At 39.8% G+C, this 27,129-nt stretch overlaps 1 protein-coding gene across 1 annotated transcript in view; it reads left to right on the top strand.

The window, feature by feature from the left end:
* Window positions 1-13,594: 13,594 nt before the first annotated feature.
* SUSD1 (sushi domain containing 1) overlaps window positions 13,595-27,129 on the top strand; it is a 44,423-nt gene continuing 30,888 nt past the window's right edge. Inside the window, exons 1-7 of the mRNA XM_074166117.1 lie at window positions 13,595-13,667; window positions 15,435-15,566; window positions 16,717-16,872; window positions 17,546-17,698; window positions 19,221-19,397; window positions 21,850-22,029; window positions 24,039-24,218. Of these exons, the coding sequence (XP_074022218.1) occupies window positions 13,595-13,667; window positions 15,435-15,566; window positions 16,717-16,872; window positions 17,546-17,698; window positions 19,221-19,397; window positions 21,850-22,029; window positions 24,039-24,218 (1,051 nt within the window). The remainder of the gene's footprint in view (window positions 13,668-15,434; window positions 15,567-16,716; window positions 16,873-17,545; window positions 17,699-19,220; window positions 19,398-21,849; window positions 22,030-24,038; window positions 24,219-27,129) is intronic.

The raw sequence follows: 27,129 nt of genomic DNA, 5'->3' as shown, positions 1-27,129 counted from the left end.
GATGGGAAGACACAATGCAAAGTGGCCTTTACTTGAGACTACTATTGGTGGATTAAACACAGTGAAAAATGACATCGTAATGTGAACCAAATGGTGCGGGATAAGGCAAAAAGTTAATGGACTACTTTTAGTATTGTATTCAAGACACACAAAGCACGGCTAAGAATTGCTGACATTCCCTCATTTTACACGATCTGCTCATGAAAGTTCCCTTTCAGTTTATAAAAATGTTCATCTAACACAAGAAAAAAAAATATTTGTAACATCATGTTTCATGTTGTTTTCTCTTTTTCTCTTTGCTTTTTTGTTTTGGTTTTTTTTTTTTTAAACTTGGCAAAAAGTGTTTTGGGGAACAAATGGAAGTGTAAAATGTTTTTATATTAAAAAAAAACAATTGTCTTGTATATTTTCATAAGCAACAGCTTTCATTTGTAAAGCATCTGTGGTATTGCAAAGAAAGGATTCCATGGCTGTTGAGATGACTTAAAACTGAAAAGATGTAATATTAAAGAAATCTATTTTCTGACTCTGTAGTGCATTGTTAATTTGATTTTGTTTATGCTACAATATATTCTGTTTCTTTTAGGTTAGTGTATTTGCTGATCACCTAGTATCTATACCTGACTCTTTTCCTAACTCCAGTTGTTGTAGCATGCCTTTTAATAAATGTCATTATAGCTCTACTCTCTTAAATTTTCCAGTGTTCTTGTCTATTGCTTCGGGATTTTCTTGTCCTACAACTGCGCAGCTAATGCCTTATTTTCTGGTGGGTTTTTAGTTTGGTTTGTTTTTTTTTCCTTTTGCTTAGATGGCCACGTATGCTAAAGCTTTTTATATCAAAAGGGTTTTAAGAGGACTAATGCACATCTTCAACAACAATTGAAGCTCAGCAGCGCCTAAACATTCCCCTGAGCAGGGTAGGAATTCTCATTTTCAGTAGGATGGAAATCTATTCTACAACCCTGACCCAATGCAGCAGCTGAAGACTGCTCATTCTTTGAGACAGGGATGAGAGACTTCAAGCCTTGGGGCCTCATCAGTGAGAATTCTTTTGTTTTCTCTTTACCATATTGTACTCTTTTCTAGCCTTAGGATTCAAGTTCATACCATTTGCACGAAGATTTTTTAAAAATATGAATAGTAGCCGAAAAAGATGGTGTGCTTTCAGCTTCCTGTTTCTCAGCTTTCTTGCCGATTGCTTTTCTTTCATACCCTTCTGCTTGTCCTTCTGTGTGTTACACAACACTAACTGAGACCCTTTTATTCTTGCATCCAAAACTGAGGATTGATGGTGAACAGGCAGTAGCCTAAAGCCATAGATACAAGTATGAGGGTGATGTGGGGAGTGCAGTGCTCGTTCTGAGCTAAAATTCGCAGCCAATCTGGCAAGGATTTAATTGTCTGCCACTGAGTAAAAGCCTAGCAGATCTTGAAGAATCTGAAGTCTCATACACGTGGTTAATGATTGTCTTGTGCCTCAAGGCTAGGACTACAGCACTGAGTAAATCTAGTGTAAACGGTGCTGTTACCAATCTATGAATAGATGCTTTTGTAGAGAGAAAAATCTACTTCCGTTTAGACTGGATTGCAACTCTCAGCAAAATGCTTATTCTCCAAAGGCTAGATATGTAGTCCCCAAGTGTAATTACTGATTTTGCCCTTGATACTTAAATATTTGATGAGCATTCTGAAGAAAATACTAGCTTTTGATGGCCAAAATCTGGCTGCTTTTTTTTTTTTTTCTGCCAATTCTGCCTGAGGAAGTGTGGTAGGAGAATGGAATTCCTACCTGTCATCTCCTCTCCGTCCTCCTTAACCAATAAACAAATCCCATCCCAAATTCTTGTCTGCTATTGTTGTACCCCTGTAATTTAATTAAAAGTAATTATTTTTCCCTAAGTAGTTAATATAAGTCTCCACCTTGGAAAATGAAAAATCACTTTTAAATAGTGTGGATATAAACTTTTTGATACCAGAATTTGTTCTGTTACTTACAAGCTGAAACAGAAAGGGCAGTAACTGGTGACTTTGCCAACAGGTAAGATCTCATATGGTTTGGATCAGTACCAAAAGATTACTCTACAGTCCCAGTGCTCACCTGTTTACAGAGCTAGAAACAAGTTAATGTATGTTTTTAAAAATAAAATAAAAATCACCACTTGCATTTTCTTATGTGCACTTGGATATTTGGCCTTGAGTTCTTCAGAGTGCAGCAGGTGAGTACAAGGATGTCTAAAGAAAAGATAAGGAAGTGGAAGTCATGTGGTAGAATAGGTAGGTGAGAGGAAGCACGGGAGGCAGAGGGGAAAAGAGTCCTCAGAGAAGTGAATCCTCCCATAGACCATTTCCAGACCAATGCTTTTGCTGTCGACCATAAACTCAGCTCAGATTCTGCGAAAAATAAGAGAAATTATCCATGGACAATGAGGATGGACCTCTTTAGGATAGTGGGGGGTAGCAACATGAGTTGCCTGAGTCCAAAAGAGCTCTTAGAAAGACAGTAATGCTTTAGTCTCAAGTTAGTGATCGTTCCCACTCCTTAAGACTTGCTGCTTACTCTAAGTCAGTTTATCAGGGTGATGCTTTTAGGTCCCTTTTCTTATTTCCAGTCTGCTTCAAGTATGGCTAGTCAGTGTCCATCTGAGAGATTCCCAGCTTTTAATGCAAGCATGGAAAATTACTTGGCTGAAAAGAAAAGGCATATCTTGTGTAGTACCTGCACTACATGTACTGTGTAATGTGTCTTTCCAGCTATGGTTTAACTGGTTCTCTTGTATGATGAAAGGTCTATTATAGTTTTCATTGAGTGTTTTGTGTGGGTGTTTTTTCCCCTCCATAGCCCATCTGGGTCTGAAAAGCCATTATTCCGTGCTTGGAAGCTTTTTAAAAGAGGACTGACTGAAGGATATTGCATAACGCTGCAGCCTTGCAGCCCTGTGGTTGGATAGAGTTTCTGTTTCTACCCTGCTATGGTGTATCTAGCACACACCTAGAGAATGTATTTGCAAACACTGTTTGGTGAGTAACCATCACTGACTGTAAAAAATAAAAATGAAGCTGTTTTAAAAAAATCATCTTAACACAAAAAAAATGACACTTAAGACTATCTCAAAAAGCTAGAGAAATTAGGATAACCATTCTGCTCAGTACTATGAATTCTGTTGATGATATGGGAAGAACATCCCATTATGTAACTCCATAAACTATTTTAGTTACTGCAGTGTGGGTGGGTGCTTGGAGGGAGGGTTGTGGGTTCTTTTCTAATTAAAAACTTTCAGTTAAGAATTGACAAAAAATTGAAATTGTCAGGGTGATATCTTAAAAAAAGAACACAGCAATATCACTGGCTGATTTTTTTTTCAGCAGTTCCAACCCGTTCTTTCCTTCCCTCCCCTCTTATTTCCAGTTCTCCCCCATGGCCAAATTGCACCAAAGCAGTTTTAAATACCATTAATGAGATTAAATAGCAGCAATACAGCGCACTCGGTAAAATGTCATTCCTGTATATGCAGAATTTGACTCATCTGCTCAACAGATTTGGAAGTATCTTGTGAATTGTGTATCTAAGGTTCCTCGTTTTACAAAGCTGTGAAAGTAGTTTTTCTATTTAAGAGCACAGTAAGTTTTTGAAAAGGGTTTGCTACCCAAGTCCTCTCTTTCATCACATCTATTAACGTAGAGTTTTTTCTACACCTTCCTTCATATATGATGTTTGGTCGTGTTACATACTCTTTTCCTTTTTGTGTGTATGTTCTCACTGTGACTGGATAGCTTCAAATTCTCTCCTGCTGAGGCTTTAATTGTCTTGTCAAAAGCATAAAGGGTTCACACTGTTCCTGTATCTGCTTCAACAAGCTTACCCTTCATTGGTCTATCAGATATGGAACTTGAACGTTGAAGGGGGACCTATCCCAATTGTTGGGTGCTTTCTGTTTCAACAGTAAAAGACAATGCATTACTCTATTTGCGTTCTTGGGTTTAAGCATCTCCCAAGGTAAGATCTTTTAAGGTTAATTCAGCCACAGGGATATAAAAGTTAATACACAACACTACGCTCCTTGATGCCAAGGCTTCCTACGGCATAAATGTCTTTCTCTCTCTCTCTGCTCTGGGTTGGCGCTGTTGGTTACAGCCTGTCTCTTGCAAGACAGCCTGATCTAATTTAATCGTCAGGGCATGAAAGAACTTTCTGGAGCTCTTTATGGAGCCCTTTATCCAGCAGTCAGTGCAGGACTATGACTGCTGCTTGTGCAAATTGTTTTTCTTTGAGGAATATGTTAAATTACTGTGTATCTTTATCATTAGTTGTTATATAAGCTGCTTATTCTGCAGGGCTTAGATTCTCCCAACTTTATATTATGGGATGATTACACTTTTCATTTAGCTTTTATTTTGATGCCTCATATTTTAATCAAGGCCTCTGAAAAATATTTTGGCAGTCATTATTGCCACTCATCAGCAGGAAAACAGATAAGGAAGAAGTTACTTCTGAAGGGTCTGACACAACCATTGCTGTGCCTGGCAAAATCATGGAGCAGATCCTCCTGGAATCTCTGCTAAGGCACATGGACAATAAGGAGGTGATTTGAGACAGCCAGCATGGCTTCACCAAGGGCAAATCGTGCCTGACAAATTTGGTGGCCTTTTACGATACTGCCCCAGACTTGGTGGACAAGGGCAGAGCAACAGGCGTCATCTACCTGGACTTATGCAAAGCGTTTGACACTGTCCCGCACGACATCCTGGTCTCAAAATTGGAAAGTCATGGATTCGATGGATGGACCACTTGGTGCATAAGGAACTGGCTGAATGGCTGTACTCAAAGGGTTGTGGTCAATGGTTCAATGTCCAATTGGCGGCCAGTGACGAGTAGAGTTCCTCAGGGGTCGGTACTGGGACCAGTGCTGCTCAACATCTTTGTCGGAGACATGGACAGTGGGATAGAGTGCACCCTCAGCAAGTTTGCTGACGACACCAAGCTCGGTGGCGCGGTCAACACACTGGAGGGAAGGGATGCCATCCAGAGGGACCTGGACAGGCTTGAGAGGTGGGCTCGTGCAAATCGCATGAAGTTCAACCAAGCCAAGTGCAGGGTCCTGCACCTGGGACGTGGCAATCCCAGGCACAAATACAGGTTGGGGGGAGAATGACTGGAGACCAGCCCTGAGGAGAAGGACTTGGGGGTGTTGGTGGATGAGGTGCTCAACATGAGCCGGCAGTGCGCACTGGCAGCCCAGAAAGCCAACCAGATTCTGGGCTGCATCATGAGAAGTGTGGCCAGCAGGTCGTGGGAGGTGATTCTCTCCCTCTACTCTGCACTCATGAGACCCCACTGGAATACTGTGTCCAGCTTTGGAGTCCTCAACACAGGAAGGACATGGACCTGTTGGCACGGGTCCAGCAGAGGGCCACAAAGGTGCTCAGAGGGATGGAGCACCTCCCCTATGAAGACAGGCTGAGAGAGCTGGGGTTGTTCAGCCTGGAGAAGAGAAGGCTCCGGGGAGACCTCACAGCAGCCTTCCAATATCTGAAGGGAGCCTACAGGAGAGCTGGAGAGGGACTCTTTGTCAGGAGATGTAGTGACAGGACAAAGGGTAACGGTTTTAAATTGGAAGAGGGGAGATTTAGATTAGATATTAGGAGGAAATTCTTTCCTGTGAGGGTGGTGAAGCACTGGAACAGGTCGCCCAGGGAAGTTGTGGATGCCCCATCCCTGGAAGTGTTTAAGGCCAGACTGGATGGGGCTTTGAGCAACCTGCTCTAGTGGAGGTGTCCCTGCCCATGGCAGGGGGGTTGGAACTCGATTTTTAAGGTCCCTTCCAACCCTAACCATTCTATGATTCTATGTTTCTATGTTAGAAGCAATATCCTGTCTCACCTGGGACATCTGAGTCACTTACTGTCTCATGTGATCTAACGGGCTAATTGCTGATAACTTTGCAGATCAATTGCATAGAAACAATGAGCTTGATTAAGATGCTGAATGTAGGTTGAGAAATCCTGCTGATTCTTTTCCTTTCAAAGGCTAGGATCCAATATAAACAACTGCTAAACTTAACTTATATCATTATATACATACATTTACATATAATAATATATGTAACTTAAATATAGGTACCTCCTCACTTACTATTCCAATGATGGGACTGTACCTTCAGCTTAACTTTAGAACTGTTTTAGAACTGGACAGAAGTGTAAAATCATTTACCTGGATTTTAATGCTATGTTAATGTATCGTGTAATATTATTAAGATAGATATAATTTGGAATATTTGATTTATGTAACTGTATAATGTCACAGATGAAATAGTTGTATTTCAAATGTGTATGAAATAAAAAAAATCTGTAATTAGTGAGTTGATGTACTACATAGCAAGAAGCAAGTACTCAGCCTAGTGCAGGACTCAATTGACAGTCATCAGTTAGACATTATTTCAATCTCAAGTTCTTCCGGTGACAGAAAGTTCTCCAAGAAGACAAAAAGACGCTTAAATGTGGGAGTAGTTCATCAGCTACTCACTAGAGATGCATAGTAGCCATATGTTACCCATGTCAAAGTCTGTTGTGGGGAGACAGAGAGGGAGGTTTTATCTGTTTGTTGGTTTTATATACATTTTTATAGGTAAAGATTATATTCTTGTATGGACTTTTTTCCCTGAAAATTTAAAGTTTACAACTGACAGTGCACTGTGAGACAAACTTTGATTTCTTGCTCAGATTAACCTATGGGTACTTTGTGGTTTTAGACAAGTTTCATTTGTCTCATTTTCCCTCTTTGTAACACTATCACAGGAGTTTTGAAAGGAATATTGCACACAATCAAAAAAAATTGCAATGCCTCTTCTGCAACTTAAGTGTATTTTAATTAAAAGGTCAGAAAAGTAGTCGAGGAAAAGCAGGTATTGATACCTCATATGCTTACCGACTGCTCTGTATTTTGGGGAAATATTCTAGAATGCAAGTTGGCCATGCATTTCTCAGGAAGATAAGCTACAACAAGTTTAAAAGATGCCCAAAATTTTGAATCTGTGTCTTAAATATTTACTATAGGTCCAAGCATTCAGTTTATGCATAATTGTCTTTAGAACCATAAGTGTAGAAGGATCTCTAAGTACAAGAGAAAGCTGAACTATTTTGAGTAAAAAAAATTGTTGTTGTTGTTTTGCATAAAAAATATGCTCAGAAATCTGGATTCCCAAGATTTGGGAAAGTTGCTGTCTGAGAAAGGCTGTGCTGGACAAATCTGTCATTCAGAGACCATTAGAAAAGCACAGTTAATATGCACTGTATTTTAATTTTTTGCTAACCTGCAATGAAACACTCAGGTTGTCATTAAGAGGTGGGTTTTTTCTATACAAAAGAGGAAGAAAAAGAACTCTAAAGGCAGAGCAGGTTATTTCTAAATGTCATGATTTCCTAGATGTAGCTATTTTTCCTTAGGCACAAGATAAGTTAATAATGCCTATAGATGTTTCTACACTTCTAATACACAGGTGTCTCTGAGTGTTTTTCTGCCAGCAATGCATTGTGTTTTCAAACATTTCACCATAATACTGATGACAATTAAGCAATAGGTTAGGTTCAAATACATTTTCCCCGATTCCTAGGTATTGTGTCATTCACAGTGACGCTTGTCTGCCTAAATTTTCAGGTTAAAGCAGGGATGATTACACTTAAAGAAAAATTTCATTTTGGAAATATCTTAAATTGGATTTTTTTTTTTTAATATTTGGAAATATTTTAATCCTAGACACTGCTTTAAAAAAAACTCTCTAAAAGCCAACAAATACTTGTATCAAATACTTGTGGTTTTATGATTGACAAGCTGTGTTCCAAAGCCAGTACATACAAAAATTCATTTTCACACAGAGACCCTTTATCAGAGATGTATAGTAATCTCCCCAATTTTGGGTCTATATAAAATGGAACAATCAACTAGTCTAGCTGTGTGAGTCTCTTCCTCCAAGTTTTTGGGACCTTTTAGAATGTAAACACCCACCCCCCAAATACGTTCTTTTGCTTTTGTAGAGAAGGTTCCATCATCTTTATGCATACCTCTGATGCTTAGTTTTTATTTAGGTCCTATTGACTAATGCATACTCTATTCCTGGTGGGAAGAAGCAGGTAGCAGACAAAATCCCAGTAAAGGTCAATGATTTTGTCACTTAGCTACTGTATTTTTTGTGGTGCTATAACAAATGTTCAGTACTAGACAGAATGCAGCTTTTAATTACCATGGCAAGTGGTCTCTTACTGCCAATCAGTTTCTGGATAGTGGCATTACTGATAGTCGTGAGGAGTCTTGTAGGAATATTGTTAGCTATTTGAAGATAATAGGGCTGTCAGCTTTGCATCAATCTTATGTCTTTACTACAATTTATGACAACATAGGAACTTCATTACCCAGGGTCTCTTTCTCTTCTGATTGCCAGTAAACATAGAAATAATAGCATTATACCTAACTGAATTTTGAAAGACCAAAGAGCAGAGCTCATGATGTTTGTGTAACCAAACAAAAGCACTCTCTCTTTGTATGCCAAAAATGAATGCATAATGTTATGAATCTGAAATCCAACTCATCCTGCTGGCTTTCTGTTCCCACAGTCTAAAAATACAGTAACTTGAAGTGCTATCTAATTGAGTTTCTTTAAACTGGATAAACAGCATGTGAAAGGTGCATTGCTTACAAAACAATTCAGGGAGAGAAGGTAAACGTATTTACTGTAAAAGGTTTGGTTATTACACTCTTCCCCTCTTCTTTCCCACTACAAAGTGTTGATGCAAATATGAGATTGCCAGGTGGGTGACAAAACACAGTGGGTAGGTCTGTAGAGAAAGAAGCCATGGGAAAAGAATCCCCAGCTGCCTGAACAGCTTGAGAACTGCTTTGTTTATAGTCTCTAATCAATATTTGGTTTTCCCTTCTCATAGGAAATGTGTATGGAAATTTTTATTTTCATAGATAATATAGTTTGACAAGTTGCCATATTTGCCATCTAATGATGGCACTTCTAGACTGATCTTGCCCCAAAATATATTGTGAGAGAAGTATAATACAGTCAGTGGGATCTGGGTTTCTTCCTGTACCTATCAAATAAACTATTGTTAATTTTTGCCTCGGCTATAAGTTGTTATTAAGCTTTGTGCAGCTGCAATAATAAGGCCAGCACCCTTGTGGATGTGCTCGGGGAGCCTGGCAGAGAAGGGAGCATTAAGCTCGTTCCCCAGTTCTTTCTCTTCTGATTTTATCAGGTGTTCTAGAACCAGAAAAGAAAAGATGTCTGTTCATTTATCTGGAGTTAAGAAAATCACAACACTGGTTGCTTTTTTTTTTTAAATAATATATGAAGGGGGTGTGGTTACTCTTTTTTTTTTTTTTTTTCTCCCTTATTTTACCATTGTGACTCTCTGCCTTTCTTCTCTTAACGATTGCCTTTAGTCAGCATAGCCCTCAAAATAATTGCACAGCTTGTGTATAACAGCACGGAGCAATCAGAAGCAGCCAGCAGCCTTCTCGTGTGATATTCCAAGACCCAGCAACATTAGGATGCTGCCCCAGTTAGATTGACACTAAGCCCCTGCGGTTTGAAAATTAGGGCAGATTGTAGTGACATCAAAGCTTCTATCAGAAGTTTACATTGCATCATCTCAGACCTGCTTTTACGGTATTAAGCCTCAACACACCTATGGTAGGAGCATTATCCCAGTTTCACAACTAAGTGGGAGGGAGAGGCGAAGAGAGGCAGAGAGGGGTTATCTTATCAAAGGTCACAGCGAGTATGCGGCAAAGCTCAGTTCAGGCTCCTGCTCCTATGCTAAAACCCACAGATAGCAGCCTTTTTGCTCTGTAGAGCTGCTTTTCTGATTAGCAGCAACTGTCAGCGGGCTTTATCACCTACCATGCTCTAGCTATGAGGTGTATATGGCACGCTCTGATGTCAGTTTCATCCAAGGCCTATCCTCCAGGGAAATTGTAGCGAAGCATTCAATATTTTAAGGTTCAAATTCATGTATCTCTCAACTCTAATTCTTTTGCAGAAACCCCATTTCCTTTCTTCATCTTGACTTCACTCATCAGGAGTTGAGACAGTGGCAGGGTGGCATCTGAGTGTACAGACAGAAATGCTGCAAACAACTTGAGTGGTAATATTTCCTTTTGAGCAAAATTCGTTACAAGAGAATGTTTTTCTTCTCCACAAAATTTACCAGAGCATTTTCATTAGAAGCTGGAGAGGGTCAGCCAATTTTTCAGTTATTTCTGCTTCAACAATTGCGGTTGCTTATTCTGGAAAGTAAGTGGATAACCAGAAACCACTTTTTAAACTGATTCATTTTAAATAGGCAAGAGAGGCAGAATTCAGATGGAAGGAACCTTCCATCAGGTTGCAGTTGCTCTTTTCATAGCCAGCTGGAAAGAAGTGCTTGATAACAAGCTGTTCGAGAATGCAACTGTATTATGAATAGCTGAGTGATCCGTTAACAAGGATGAATTATATTTATTCACTCTGGCTGAAGATGTCTGCTGTGTTTTTAAAAATCTTTTTCCTGAACAAGCCATTAGTATCAAATATTTTGTCTTAATATGTTGGAATAAGTAGTGCAATCTATGCCAAACATCCTTACAAAAAAGAATGTGACTTAGATGACATAGTGACATTCACTGTCTGCGAAGGAGACAGAACAAATACAGACAGCGGAGGAGATGTTTAATCCTGCTTGCCTCTCTGATTTTCAATTATCTCCATTTAGACAGCTGCAAGGAAAAATTGCACAGGAAACTTCCAAGTGTCTCTGGATGAATTCAATTACTCTGACCATCATAACTGTTTTCTTATCACAGAGAAGAGAAATGGAAGCAAATACTGGTACAGAGGCTTTCTGCATAGGGAGATTTAATGCTATTAGGGACAAAGGAAACATAGTAATTACAAACTCAGTCCTTTAAGTTTGACAGTGAAAAGATTAAAAACCTTATCCTATCCAGAACAGAAAATCTATGGGGATATTATCCTGTATTTCTAATAGGCAGATTTTTGTATGAAATTACCTAAATTTGCCTAAGCTGTAAGGATCAGCGTGTTGGGACACTGATCTGTTTTACCCTCCTGAATCTTTTAATTGTCTTTCTAAATAAACTACCTCAGGACTTGCGCAGGTGACCCCAGAGCAGCAGTGATCTGTGACTTGTTTCAGTGGCTGATTCAAACCTGGGTCCAGATCATGGAGGCTGTTGGGAACTGAAAAAAGATGTAACAATTTAACTAAAAGTTAAATTGAACCTTAGATTACCATTTTCAGATTACAAAGAGAGTGAAGTACTGGAACAGATTGGTTGGGAATGCTGTGAATTCTACATCGCTGTCACTGTGAAGAGCAGGTTAGACAAATAGGTCAGGATTCATTTATGTAGAGCCCATCTTGTCATAGAGCAGAAAAACAGAAGAGATGCCCTCTCAACATCCTTTTGACGCTTATTTCGTATGATTGTGATTTGTATTTAGATATGCAAGCCACATATCTGTAATTTAAAGTAGCCTCTGTGTGTAGTTTAATTATTTGGTACTGAAGTATGCCTTAAACAGCTGATTAGTTACTGTTTAAGACATATTAGGATGGAACAAAATGAGGAGGTTTGCTCCAGTCTAGGTCCTGTATTTTCTTCTACTGATACACTTCCTTGTTACTTTCTTTAAAGAATGTTTATATTACATTTTTTAACTTGTTCTCTTTGTAAATATAATGATATATTTCTTCAGACTTGCTGCCAAAAATGTTTTCCTCTTTGCTGTGTGAGGTGTTTATAATTATAAAAGTTGCTCCCACTACTTTTTATGAAATTTTTCAGTGATTAGTGGGTCTGCAAATTGGTGGGCTGCTAAGAGAGGGAAAAAATGTAATCTCTATACAATTTTTAGTATGTTATGCAGAAAAATTTCACTCTGAATCATTCTTTATAGTGTTAAGCTCCTTACTACTGTGCCTCCAATTTCAGTAACTTAAGATGGAAACACGCAGTACTGATATCTGTAGTGTGTTACTCCAAAAAAGCAGGGTTGCTTGGACGTAACTGGCCGCTGGGGAAAAATCAGCTCACCTCGTGTCCCAGTCAAGATGAATAAGGGTAGAAAAGCTGGTTAAAAACATATACATGCTTAAGTAGGCAGAATGTTAATTTAAAAATACTGGGACAGATCAACTTACATAAATAAAAGTAAACCAATAAAGCTGATAGTTTTATGAAAACAAGTTTTGCTTCCATTGAAATCAGATTGTTTGGTCCTTTTCGTTATAGCACAGTGACACAGCAGTCAAAGACCAGGTTGTGGTGGAGGGCTTGACTGTGCAGGGCATTAATGTAAAGCCGACATAGCACAACTTCAGGAAGCTCATTAGCGCACATCCACGATGCCCAAACCTACGTTTGTGTTAGGCTTCCCCCCGTGTGTCTCCTTGTCATAGCAGCCTTCCAATATCTGAAGGCAGCCTACAGGAGAGCCGGAGAGGGACTCTTTGTCAGGAAGTGTAGTGACAGGACAAGGGGTAACGGTTTTAAATTGGAAGAGGGGAGATTTAGATTAGATATTAGGAGGAAATTCTTTACTGTAAGGGTAGTGAAGCACTGGAACAAGTTGCCCAGGGAAGTTGTGGATGCCCCATCCCTGGAAGTGTTCAAGGCCGGGCTGGATGGGGCTTTGGGCAACCTGCTCTAGTGGAGGTGTCCCTGCCCATGGCAGGGGGGTTGGAACTCGATGATCTTTAAGGTCCCTTCCAACTCTAACCATTCTATGATTCTATGACTTTTCTTCTATTGTAGTTGTGATAACCAGGCAATGGAATTTTTAGATAAACACAAGTCTATGCAGCTTTCTAAACATTAAGGACCACGACCTTCAGGAGGATCATGTTTCAGGAGAAAACTCTTCAAGCAGCGATGCTGGGACTGGTTAAAAACGTTAAGTTTTGGAATTCATCTGGACTGCAGCGAAGGCCTAACGAGGATGAAGCCGTACTTAAATTTGAAGTCCAGCGGGCTGGTGGTGTGCAGCTACACCATTTTCACACATTGTAGACACGATGTGCCAATTTCTGCCCTGCTCAGGACAGAGGGCTCTGGCAGAGGTGTCCGGAGGGTTCATGGCTGGGCAGGGACCAGCACAGTGGCCACCGTCGAATAGGTGTAACTCCACAGTGACCTTTCCCTCATTCCCAGGAATCATAAATAACCCTTCCCTCTATTTCTCACTCCCCCCCCACCCCGGGGCGAGGGCCGGCCACTGCAAACGGCAACAGCCCTTATCAGCTCTGCCACTCGCCCGGCCGGGGCAAAGGCGGCGTCCTGGGGAAGGAAAGGGGTTGTGCCAGGGAAGTGAGAGAGAGAAAAAAAAAAGGAAGAAAAGAGCGGGTTTTGCGGGCAAAGGCTCTTCGGGTGAGCGAGGGAAAGGGGCCAGGCCGGGGGGGGGCCCGAGGGCGCGGCGGCGATAAGGGCCGGGGGCCGCGGCCTTTGGCCCTCCCCTCCCGCCGTCCACCCCGCGGGGAGGATGCGGAGGCACCGTGCCCGCGCAGCACCCGGGGGCGCGGAGGCGGCGACGGGGACATGAGGACGTGGGTCGGCCGGGCCCTGGGGCCGGTGCTGCTGCTGCTGCTGCAGTGCGCGGGGCGGCGGCGGGGTAAGTGCGGCCCCTCCCCGGGCCGTCAGGGCGGTGCCCATCGGGCGAGGCGGGGGAGGCGCGAAGGGGACGAGGGGAGCGGTGGTGGGAGGGCTGCGGCCGGGCGGTGGGTCTCTGACTCGGTGGGACGTCGAGGGCTCGGCGATAGGATCGGTGGCGGGGGCCTCAGGCCTCGGGGGGCCATGTTTGGCCTCGGCGGGCGGTGAGGGCTGTGGGCGAGAGGGGCCTGGCCTGGGCGGGAAACGCGCCTGAGGGAGCGCCAGGGTAGGACTAAAACCGTGAGGTGACTTCAGTGCTGGAGTGAAAAATGGTATGTTACTGAGGAGAAATAAGTCGTAAAGTTTCATGTGGTGTAGTTTGGGGTTGGGGGGGAGGGGAGGAGAGAGAGAAAAAAAACGCTCTTTATCTCCCGGAGCAGCAATCTGAGGAGGACATGCCCATGTCTTATCAGGAGATTGGGGTATCGTGAGAAGGTTCTTACCATGGCTGTTTTTAAATTTAATTATCTGATCTGCGTTGGCTACTATTGCAGGCTTATGGGTTTTGGGTTTTGTTCTTACTAGGAACACACAAAAATATATAAGAGCATTGAGAATTAGGAGTCTTAATGCTCTCAGAAATGCACCATGAGTAAAGCTGAAGCACTGTGGGGAAGGGCAGTTTTATCACGCTGATAAATTTGGTGCATAAAAAAAGGTTGGCTGGGGTGTTCAGCTGCCTTCTCTTTCGAGGTACAGTTACGTATTTAGACACCATGAAAAGGCATGTGAAGTTTTGTCAGAGCTGCTATAGGTGCAGTAAGATTTGTATTCTCTAAGAACCACACCGTCCTTATCAATCTTAGCTGTGTTAGGAGAGTAAAAAAAAAATTCCAGACTGCTACGTCCAGTATCATGGGACAATATCATCTTGTGCACTATTAATTACTTATTTAAAAACGTAATTTAAAAATGCTTTGCCTATGTTCAAGCCGTCCATTCTGAGGTTTATAATTTGGAAAGCCAGTGCATGTGTGAAGATAACAAAAGGAGCTTACAAAAAAAGGAGAGAAATGCACATAATGCACTAAAAGTATGAATACAATTAAGGGTGCAAGTTGGTGTAAGTTCCTATTTTGTTCTAGTTTCATGTGTATTTATAGCCCTATCAAATTACAGTAAATTAGGTTATGTATCATACACTGCTAAACTACTTCTAATAAAAACTCATTTCTAAAATTACTTTACTAAAAGTCATTTTCCTGCTGGCAGCATTCTCAACATCGTAATTATGAATAGCATTTTTACCATATACATATGATAATATAAGATACAAATAGGTTGATAAATAGCCCAAATGCTTGTGTGTAAATAATAGAAACAATATAACAGTAAATGAGGAAATGAAAACAAGTAAAGAAAATGAATATGGAGAAAAGATTGATAATATTGGATAGATCTATTTATTATAAGTCTCTTAAGCCTTGCTAACTGTTGAAAAGCTGTTCTGTATTCTGTTAAAGAATAGATGGATGGAGAAAACTTCAGTATAGTTACTCTGTTTAATCCTTTCTGTTTATTTTCTTTTCTTTGGTCTCTGAATATAATGGCTGTGGTTTTCCTGCAAATTTGAAAATGAAGTGGGAGGAGATGGGATTTTATTCTACGTGTTTTAATCTAGAATTTTATCTCCACTTTAAATTCTGTGCCAATTACCCATCCCAAACCACCTTTCTGGTCCTTTCTTAAAAGAAAAAAAAAAAGTAATTGTGTCTTTTTGTTCTCAAAGCAATTGTGAACAGATCAGTTTCAGATGTCTGTGCAACTTGCCACATCCATGCTACATGTCATCAGATTGACGGAAAAAGCGTCTGCATCTGTAACTATGGATTTGTAGGCAATGGAAGAACCCATTGTCAAGGTAGGCTGCCTGTTTGTAAAATGGCAAGAAACAGTGTACATTCCTAAAATGTTCTTTCTCAAGTAATATTACTGAATTCTTCAGAACATGATAAGAGCTTCGTCATTTCCTGGGAGAATTTTTAAAACCTAGAATATGAGTCGTTTCCTTTTTTGCCTATTTTATTCAGTTTCTGCTATATAATGAAGGATTTAAATATTATTTTTGTCTTAGAAAATATAGGTGTTTATCAAACATTTATTTTTTTAAAATATAACATACTGGAATGGTTTATTTAATATTTTTTTATCCTAGCTTCAGCAAGAAAAAAAATTAAATATGGTGGGCTTCACTTTATTATTCTTTTCAACTATGCACTGTTGAACTGAAAACCAGCCAATAAAACTGACAATTAAAATCAGTGCTTTATTGCTGATTTTTCCAGTTATCTCAGGTTACTAACTAACTAAAAATTCATTTCATAAGTTGAAGACCTGTTCTTAATAACAGCGTGCTTATATACAGATTTCTTAAGTGCCAATGTCCTTTACATGAAAAGTGGTGTTCAGCTTTGGTTTATTACTGTAGCTGGTAGTGTCTTCTTAATACCATGTCATAAAAACCAATATGTGAATCAAAGGATGATGTCAAATGCTGGTCTGAGTGTGTGTAACGGTTTACTACTGCTCAAAGGGAAGGTCATCTACCTCTGATCTCTTGCACTCCCATCTCTTCCCCTTCCTTCGCAAGCACTAGCGCTCGCTGGGCCCTGCACAGCGTTCAGTTATCTCATTACTGTGGGAGGAGAGCAGCTGTGTATTTTGCTGTGTTAATTCTCTGCCAGTTGAGTGAGTTGGGTGAGATCAGTACAAGCTCCATCGAGTGGTGCAGCCAGTGCATGCTGTAAGGAAGAGCAGAAGCAGAGAGCAGGGCCCTTTGTTTTCGACACTCCTAGATCAGCTCAGGCTGTGTCATGAAACTTCATTCACAGTTTCATCCAGGGACAGCAGCCTCTGTTGGTTTAAACACTCCAGTTTACTAGCGGCGTTTACATCTCAAATAACTTAGGAAGAAAAACAGCAAGGGGAAGTCTGGTTACACAACAAGTGAGGAGGGAAGAGTGTTCTGCTTTTCTTCATTTCTCTCTGATGTGTTTTAAATGTGCTGACAGATAAAGATGAATGCCAAATTGGAGCAAGCAAGATCTGTGGAAATCACACACTGTGTCATAATACACATGGAAGTTTTTACTGCGTTTGCCTTGATGGATACCGAGCCTCGAACAACAACAAGACATTTATTCCCAATGATGGCACAAACTGTACAGGTAGACATCACAAAGAATCTTGAGCATCAGGAATCCAGAACTTAAGTATCTACTCTACAAATCTTTTTTCCCCATCGCTTTAGAACTTAGTTTCTAAAACTATATCAGAGCACTGTCTGCTGTGGATGCAGACACTTACTTGACATGCAGGTTCTAACAGTTGTGAATTAGTTCCATTTTGCATTCTTTGCTTTGTTACAAGTTACTGCTTCACAGTCAGATTCAAGCAATAATCTTTCCAGAAGAATCTAGATTAAAGAAAACAAGATAATACGTATCTTTCCCTTAGAATGTCATGTTTGTGTTTAGTGTAGAATATTAGCCAGTTCCTGTGTTACAGTAATGAACTGTTGTAACTGATTAAGATATTTGCAGATACAGGGTATTTCTGGGATTTTTGTAGCAGGAGGTAACATTGGAAACTGTTTGTTTGGTAAAACAGCAATAATTTAGAAGATAGCTACCTACAAAATTGAGAATCTGCCTCTTTCAGGTGCTTGAACACCAGGCAACGATAAGCTCTTTTGTTTCCCAGAAGAGCCGTTAGAAGCTACATAGAGCCCTTAATGGAATGCTGTATTTATTTTAAGCTTGGGTCTTACATTTGTTAGTGAAAAAAAAAAACACCAAAAAACCCTATTATGAAGTGCATTTTTTTTCTCTGAATTTTTAGATATAGATGAATGTGAGGAGTCTGGGCTGTGTGGTCGCCATGCAAGATGCGTGAATACTGAAGGAAGCTACAGGTGTTACTGCAAGGATGGTTATAAATTAGAAAATGGAGACCGTTCTTTTCATCCAGATGGGAACATAGTTTCATGCAAAGGTGAGTCTTTGGATGCTGTTTCTGCTAGCAGATTAAATCAGATCTTACACGATGTAGCAGTACCTGCACTGACCTGTGCTTTTAAGTCTGCAGGGCAGAAGGCCTCTCTGTGGACTTTGCCTGCTGTATAATTTTTTTTTTTTTTCCCTCTTGGGTTCATTTTGTTCCAGTGATGTCTTAATGGTAGCGTTGACACCAGACATGATTTCTAGAGCCTCTCAGCAGTGGTTCAGGTGCAGAGTCAAGAGAAGCTTGGTATTGTCGTGAAGGTGATGTAGTTAGTTTTTGAGTAGGAAGGCGGAGGTATTTAAGAAACGTGTAGACATGGCACTTCAGGGCACGCTCTAGTGCCTGAGATTGTTGGTTTGTGTTGGTGGGTGGGTGTGGTGTGTGGTTGTGGGTGGTTGTGTGTTTTTTGTTTGGGTGTTTTTTTTTTTTTCTTTTTTGTGGTTGGACTCAATGATCTCAAAGGTCCCTTCCAACCATGAAGATTCTGTGAAGCGTGGTATAATCCACTTGTATAATCATGCTGCATGATGGGGAAGGGAAGAGACGAGAAATAGCTGGTAAGAGACATCAGATGAATGAAACAAACCTAGGGGAGAAGAATAATAAAGTAATAGTTTAACTGTTTATTACATAGTGTGCCACCTTCATAAATAAACTGTTCTGTTTATCTTGCCTTAAAAAAAAAAAAAAATTTGGTTTGAAACTCTTTCTCCTTGCCTTTTTAGCATAGGTTTTCACAGATGCAAAGTGCTAGCAGTGTAAGCTGTAGCTGTCAGTTTGTAATGAACCCGGGCATCCCAGCTGGTAGTAATGCTGCGATTATACCCAACTCTCATTTCTGAATTATTGCAAGGACCATCAGTAAAGCTCACAGCCTGTAGTTCACCCAGTTTTTCTGGCTTAAGTGCCCTCTTCCTTTTGCCAGAATTGCTGATAACCCTGCTTATTTCACCAACTTCCCCCTCTACTTGCTGTGGTAAAGTAGCATGTCTGTACTGATGGTTTCACATGCGGAATAGGACCAGGGAGCCCCGTCACGTACCTGTGCTGAAGGAATGTAGCTTTTGTGTGCAGACTGGTTCAGTGAGATGAAGGAATTGAGGGGCAGACAGTTTCATTTCAGCCCATCCATGGTGCTTCACCTTTCCCACATACAGGGAAATAAAACCTGTGCTTTGGATCCTGAGATGTTCCTCTGGTGTTGAAAGATCACCCAGTGATTGCTGTAACAAGATTGGCACATGCAAAGCACCATCACACTGCAATATCTCCTCTTTGGTGTTGTAAATGGCTCCAGCTGTATGTTAGTAAAGATGTAGCTCAATACCTGGGTCGCTGTGTTCCTCCAGCTGTGGCCAGTACAGCTCTTCAACTCTTCCACCCTTTTGGCAACCACTTGGATTCATCAGATTGGGTGTATTTTGTGATACGACCATTCACTTCAACTCATCTTAAAGTTGTTGTGTGTTGTGATTTTTGTACTGTGAGATCTTTTAACCCAGTCTCTTTGCAGAAATTGGATGTGGTTCCCCTCCTGAAATGAAGCATGGCTACATTGTGGGGAACTACAGCTCACTACCAGGAAGTGCGGTTCATTATGAATGTAAAGAAGGGTTTTACAGCAACGAGGGAAAATTCTCATATTGCACTGCAAATGAAACTTGGGAACCTGCCACTTTAAGCTGTAAAGGTGAAAGGAGTCTTAAATCTTTCTTAAATTCTTCATTAAGGGGGCTTATGTATGGGAAAGTGTGTTTGTGAAAGATAGACTGTTTCCTCAATCCAAAGGATAGTTTTTCAAGATCTGACCATTTGGAAAAAAAAAAAAAAAAGAAGAAAAAAGAAGGACAGGTTATAAAATTGTGACACCTCTTCTTGTTAGTGTAATGACATTTTCGATGCTGGTCCTTGCATTTTTACAGATACTGCAATGTGTCCTCCTGCCTGTGAATCAAGGCCTTGAAAACAACTAGATTTTTGTAGCATTTTGTGGGAAAGGCCACTGAGTTGAAAGGTATCAGTGACCTCTCATGAAAAGAACAGTTTTTCTGACAGCTTGTGAAGTTCTTTCCAAAGATTGACTGTAGATGGAGAAGGGAGACATTGAACCACCCCTCGTCTCTGGATAGCCTTCATGGTTCTAAGAGCATTTGTGCATGAGCAAACACTTTCACATCCCTGAAGTGTTAAGTTGCCTGTGAGCATCTTTAAAACTTCAACTTGCTTTAGTGTTCTAATTGCCCGTTCTGTTGAAATATTACTGCTTACTGCTTACAAGTGCAGGATCTTCTGTTCCTGCGAGTAGTTAGAAAGTCTGTATATTAGTTAAATGCCACTTGAAGTGCTAGCTAACAGAAGCTACAGCATGTCTAATGATTCTGTAGGGGAGAATTGTCCCTGAAAATTGCAGCTGAGTGAGGGGAGTTCCTTCTCTCCAAATACAAAAGCCCTATTGGTTTCTAATTCTTTCCTATTTTATTTTTTTCCCCTTTGATATAGTGTTTGTATGGTGTCTATGGGAAGAAAATAAATTAGAATAAGGATGCTAAACTAGTGTGGCTGGGAAAAGTGAAATATTAAATAGCACTATAAAATTCATAAGAAAATAAAGATTAAAAAATTTAAAATTTAGTACTAAGTTACTGTCATCAAAAATAAAACAATTGAAATAACATTTTCCCCCAAAATCAATAAAGGACAGTGAACTTGAAAACAAAAGGGAATGTTCAAAGTCTCAAGAGGGTTCCTAAAGAAAGCTTGTGGAATGCAGGCCTTGTGAGTTGTTGGTACTTTTTTTTATTAATATACTTCAGTGATTGCTTTTTGATGTCATTTTTTTAATTTCTACAGTCAAACAGTAGGTCAGGCCAGAGTTTCTGAGCACATCTGTCGTGGTGAATTGAAATAAAATACATCAAATACCAAGAGGCAGCCCATGAGTCTGAAGTGACAAACTTATTTCCCCTTTGTATTGCAAGCTCTTTTCCTGGATTTCAGTTAGGACTTCTCTTTTTGTAAAACCAGCAAGTCTGATTTTTTTTTTTTTTTTTCTTATATTAGTAGAGGTACCTTTAAGCTCTGAGACCTTCCCTGGTAAGCCTTTATTGCTAATGTAAGAATGTTTTCTGGCCATGTGTAATGTCATCTTTTTCAGGAAAATCAGTAAACTTGTCATTTGTCTTGCTACTTACGATAATTTAGTAGGGTTTTTTGTATAGTCATGATGAAACTGGCCATTGAATGTAGGTCAAAACTTGGCAAGAAGTGTGACCTAACATCAGGGTACTGTAAGTGGAGCAGATCGCGTTTTTAAAATTTAAATATAAGTATATGGATGTTATGTGCCTTTGAAGAGTATAGCTTCCCTTGAATATTAATGGAAGAATTGTCTTGAGGTGAAAAATATAGTTTAATGGGAAGACGTGATGTTTGTAAAGTGGTGTAGTTAAACTGTTGAATGTGAGTGTTGTGTCATGCTGACATGAAAGTCTTTTAGATGGTTGCTTACCTTAGGAAACGGACATCATATCAGACAAACTGCTTTTCTATGCTACTTGACTTCTTTTCTTTTTATGCTTTTGTACGTGACAACTCGGCATGTTTGTGAATAGAGCAACTGTTACAATGCATTTTGAACACCATGTGGCTTTAACAGAAAGCTTTTTTGTTGTATGTTGTAACCTTTTCTATGGTTCTGCATTTCTCTGGTCCTTGCGCACTTTTAGAAATTTTTGCTTCCTAAAGGCAGTTTCTGCTCATCTGCCTCCCTCTGGCTGTCGCTCGCTGCAAATGGTATAGAACAAGCTTGCCACCTGTAATCAGGTTTGTAAAAGCAGGAAAATCTTAAAAAAAACAACCCAGGACATTTTCTGTGTAGTAGGCTGAAGAAGGAGTCACAGATTTAGCATGCCATTCTTAGAGAAAGGTAGAGGAAGGTAATTTTCATTTGGAAGCAGCTCTGGAGTAGCTACAGTGCTCCTGGTCATGGTTGGGATGTTGGAGAGGACTTGAAGGAGCGTTGGGTTACCACAGAGGGAAAGGGTTAGTTTATAACAACGAAAGAAATACTCATGGGATTGCAGCCATCATTAATTCTGCTGCTTAACTAACAAGTTTGTCTTCCTCCTCCTTCCTCTTCGTAGGTGTGGATTGTGGGATTCCACCTTCTGTTTTAAATGCACATGTGGCATCTCTAAGTGGGACCACGTATGGAAGTGAAGTTACTTATAATTGTAATGGTGGTTACTTTATTGCAAGCGGCAATCGGACTGCAGTCTGCAATGCCAAAGGACAGTGGGATGGTACTGATTTGGTGTGCAAAGGTAAATCCAGTCTGCTTTCAGATTTATTTAGCGAAGATACTGTTTCAGTCACCGTAATAAATAGCAGTCATCAGTTAGAGACATCCTCCTTGGGCGTTCAGTTTATACAGTCTTCTGGTGTATGAAGTTCAGTCACAAAACAAAAGCCATATATTAAACAGGAGTTTTTCTAACTGTGTTGCTCATGAAGTTGCAGTGAATTGTTAAAAGCTAACATGCTAAGGACAAGATCATCTCGATGCATGTCAGGCATTGGGATTACTATGAGATGGAAATTCAGCCTAAATTGCTGCCAGTTTTCTAGCTTAATATCTACTCTGTGGTTGAAGCCACTACTCAGAAATTGGCCCACTGTTAGCAGTTAGTGTCTCTCTAAAACTCCCATATTCGGACAGTTGGCAGTTCCAAACCATGATTGCTCAAGCATGCTATTGTTTGACATGAGTCGTAAATGCCTTTTGTTACTGTGATTGGGAAAAATGTTCCTGACAAGTTCCTTGATAAGAAGATCCACAAAGGTACATTTTAAACAAAATATTTTTCCTAACAAAATTTTCTGTGTGTTTTAATTCTCAGCTCATATTACTAATTAGTGTGACCTCAGGATAATAACAGTTTTTAGCCAATTTTTATATTGACACAACTTCGCTTGTGCATTCACTGGGTGATTAATATCTTTTCAAGCTTGATCCAGCAGGGTGGAGTCTTCAGTTCATTGCAATCAAATGTAGTAATTTTTTGAATGTGCAATGTGTATGTTACAACCACTCTCTGTTTTTAGAATCTTCTTTAAGATTTTCATTCTGGGTACCAGTCTAAATAGAAGTTACACAGAAACATAGTTCTGCATTTCTGCTTTTCAATCTGATTACAGCATACCTGTGGGGACATAGCTGGAGTCAAGCAACAGTAATTTTTGTATCTCACGACATACTGTCCTCTATAAGTTAAGTGTATTCTTCGCATGTGCATTAGTTATTTTAAAGCTTGTTCTGATGATTAAGAATAGATACATACATTCATACACATTGGGATGCGAAAAGGTATGTAGTCATGATGGTGGATGTATTGCCCATTGTAATTCATGTGTTTAACTTTTCCTTTAAAAGTTGTCAGATCATGATTCTATAAACTTTGTTTTTTATGTCTTTGTTTACCTTTTTTTGGGGGTAGAATTTTGAGAATCGCTTAAGATTATTTAATAAACAGTTTTAAAAGTGCTTGTTTTCTGCATATAAGCTTTAGTGAAAGTAAGATTTTAATTCTTACATTGTTTACTTCTTATAGATTAAGTGATGCAGAATCTTTATTGGGGTGTAACATTCTTTGTGGATTTGTGAGTTTTAACCCTGAATAGTATTTTTCCATTGTTTTGATCTTCACTCTTTGTTCTTTTCTGTTCCCTATTTTTATTATGAAGCCCCTAAAAACAAGTGAGCAAATGAATTAATTTGTAAGTGCATTCTCATTATCTCCAAAATGATCTGAATAATCCATCGAATTTTCCCCCAGAAGTGCTCTTTCTGCTTGTCTGTAGCAGCTTTTCCTTTTTTTCAAAGATTGAATTAAATACACTGGCAAAGGAACATAGCCTTCTTGATGCTATTTTTTCATGTCACTCCTTGGACCGTGTGTCAATTTTCAGATCTATTGTTACTAACAATAGGTAAAATAAAGGGATTAATAGCATGTGGAGGATAAGAGAGTGTTGTAGGAAGATAGATCCATCTGTAAAAATTTGTATGGAAATCCTTGTTTTCCATTTCTTAACAAGACACTGTTTTATTTTATAGTTCATCTTGAAACGTAAATGCCCCACTCTGGTAGAAAGTCTCCAGTCACAAAATTCTGGGTTATTAAGGGCTTGTCTGACTTCTAGAAATCACTAGGAAGGAAAAAAAAGTGAATTGTTACTTACTCGGACAATTCATCTCTCTTCATTAAACTCTTTTGATATGCCTTGCCTGTTTTCATTTTCAGGTTTTGTTACCCTGTTTTTTCTGTTCCAGAAATAGACTGTGGCAAACCTTTGCTGATTCCACACACAGAAATGATCTGGGACAACTCTAGCACTCTATGGAGCAGAGTGTACTATCAGTGTAAAGAAGGATATTATTTTAACGGAGACAGGAATTTTTCAGAATGCACAATAGATCAGTCGTGGGAGAGTATTACATACGTATGCAAAGGTAAATATTACTGTAAGAAGTTGCTGTGGGGTGTGCTATTTAAAGAGTTTCTCATTTCTATTCTGAAGGTAGGAACAGGAGGAAGGATAAAGGAAATAAATCCCTTTCTGATTTACGATGTAGGGAACATGGCGGTACTTTTGGATGGAAAGGTCACAGAAGAGAAAGTTAGCCATGCAACAGTTTCTGGTGGGTGCCACAGATCTTTCTGTATCTATCTTGCTTTTTATTTCAAACGGAAAGGGACTAATGCAACTTGAGTTTCATCGCTGCACTGAGAACTTACAGATTTTAAGGCCGTGGGTACATCACCAGATAAGCAGAAGACATTTAACAATGTTTTGTTGTGGGCCTAATACTGTAAAGTGCACTGTGGTGAAAGTAGGGTCAATGGAATTCAAAGCTCCTTTTTTGTACTTTCTTCTCTCATGATGCCCAAAGTAAAACTTGTTCATGGCTGCCTTTCCAGCCTAGATCTAGTTGTGTGAATTTCAGTCCAGAAGCATTTTCTTATAAAAGAATGAGTCTGGAGAAAGAAGATCTGTAGTGAAGGTGGTGTCATACTGTGGGCTTGGAGACAGGATGTACTGACATTTTAATAATAGCAAAAAAATAACAGATGTTTTGGACTATGGCTGTTTTGCTCCTTAGTGTTCTTCTCTGTCCTTAGAAAGACATGTCACAAGATAGCTCTACAGCTGTCCATCTTGTGTTCTGAAGTAGCAGTGCTGTCTTTTGCAGATGGCAATGTTCCTGTAACTTTGTAACATCCACATGTCTTTCAAAAGGACTGGAAGTGTGTCTTTGATTGCTACCACTTCACAGACCAAGCCTTTACACAGAGAGTTCCCATTTGATGCCCCCCTTGCCTCACTTGATCTCTTGAGCATTCGCTGTGAATATAAAACATGACATCAAATAAAATGAGCATGCGAAAAAAGCAGTTCTCTCACTTTTTATAGTGCCCTAATAAAAATGGAACTGCTCATGTGAGAAGTCATAATTCATATTTCATTTAGGCAATTTGCATAGCTGTACTTTCTGGATTGGTTTTGAAGCCAGCATTGTGTAGAGTGGCTACACTAATCAGGTATGTCGGTCTTTGAAATGCCAAGAGTTCCATCTTGAGCACTCTGAAGATTTGAAGGCCTGAACCTGCAGACTGCACTCACAGGATTACTGTGGATTTCAGCAAGAGCTTTGCCAGAGGGAAAAATTAGACTAGAGCTCTAGCTGCTACATTAGAGGGCCAAAAAAGAGTCAGAGTTGTAGTCAAGTAGAATGGAAAAAAACTTAAAAAATAGCCTAACTAGTTCAGGCTTCTTTTGGGAAAAAAAAAAAAAAATAGGAAATCATTACAAAGAAAGGTCTTCAGCTGCTTAACTACTACGTTTTTCACACTTACTGGGGGTAACGAATGACTTTCAAATGAAATGAAATTTCTGTTTCAGTAATGATACCTTTCAGATGCTTTCAGATGTATATGACCCTAAGGGTGTGTGAAATTAATCAGTAATTCCTGTTAAAATGGGAGAAAATCATGCACCATTCCAAAATAAGTTATGATAGAAGTTGGAAAACCATTTGTCTTTTCCTGCTGCCTGAAAAACCTCATTAGAGGTAAGGAAGGTAGGAAATTCCCTGAATATGTTCCCTTTGGCAAATAATCATTTCTTCATTTCCTAGGCAGTGATTGCTATGGAAGGCCCTTGTCTGTCCCATGTTCTGTTGGGGTATATATAAATGTGTGTGTGTGTAGATAAGTACATTTAATAGTAGCTGGTTTAAATATTAAAAAAATTGCTTTACACAACTAATTTTACTGAGAATGACTGGATTAAGTCATCAGCAGTGAAGCCTGGCAATAGTCAGCTGGATTACAGTCTTCCTTTCCCAACCCTTGATTTGTGTACATAAACTCAAGAGACTGAAGTGCAGAGAACATACCAATAATTAAATACCTGCTGTCCAGTATGTTCAGTGTGTGAGTCTGGACGTCCTGTACAGATTGTCCTGAAAGAACTTCCTTTTCCCCTGCAGAGTAGAATTGTGTGGTTTCATTTATTGTCATTGCAGAAATGGTATGCTGTTATTCCAGGCACACATTGTGTTGAGCTGTGGTGGGATTTCATGGTAAATCTGGGAAGTTCTTCGCAGAATGAAAACAAGATTCCCTTGTCGGAATAATGTTTCAGGAAAGGGCTGTGGCTATAAAGAACTATAGCATGCAGTGGTGGAATACAAGGTAGGCTGAAAGAAGAAGCGTGTATTTCCCATTGTGAGTTTCAGAGGAGAAATTTTCACCTTGACTTTTTTTGGTGGTAATCTTAGCGAGAGAGGTTGTTCTGGATATGGGCTCAGCATGGGACGTAAAGTAACGGAAGATTTATGCTTATATTATTTATAAAAGGGGAAAAGTATAAAAGGGAGCCTTCCCCTTCACGTTGTTCTTTTTGAGTGGATCCCACAGATAAGGGTTTATTTTATTTATCGTAGCTGTAAGAAGGCCAGAAAAAAGGTGATTTGTTCCTTGGCTGTCTATCTGAGATGCTTGTTCCTAAATCTGCACTTGCAAATGGCACAGTGTGCAGTGCATATCGTAAGGCATTACCAAATCCATGAAGTGGACTTCAGTCCACTTTAGAAGTGGACTTTAGCTGCATGTCTTGACCTGTGGAGATTTTGTTGAGATAATCTTCAAAGCATCAAGAGAACACAGTGTTGGTTGGTTTTGAGCCAGTTTCAGGAAAATGGATGTTGTGTGCCAGCACTGAGAATCCTAGCGGATGAAGAGGGTAGAGGATACTTGCTAAATACATGCCTCAGAGATTTGAAGGTTTAGAAGGAAGAGTGGTTTGATGAATCAGTCCAGAGAAGGCATAGCAGATTGTCCACACTGTGTACTTTAAAC

Source organism: Numenius arquata, chromosome Z, assembly GCF_964106895.1.
Source record: "Numenius arquata chromosome Z, bNumArq3.hap1.1, whole genome shotgun sequence".
Lineage (NCBI taxonomy): Eukaryota > Metazoa > Chordata > Aves > Charadriiformes > Scolopacidae > Numenius > Numenius arquata.
The sequence above is the reverse complement of the archived record's forward strand: the minus strand, read 5'-3'. Positions and strand labels throughout refer to the sequence as shown.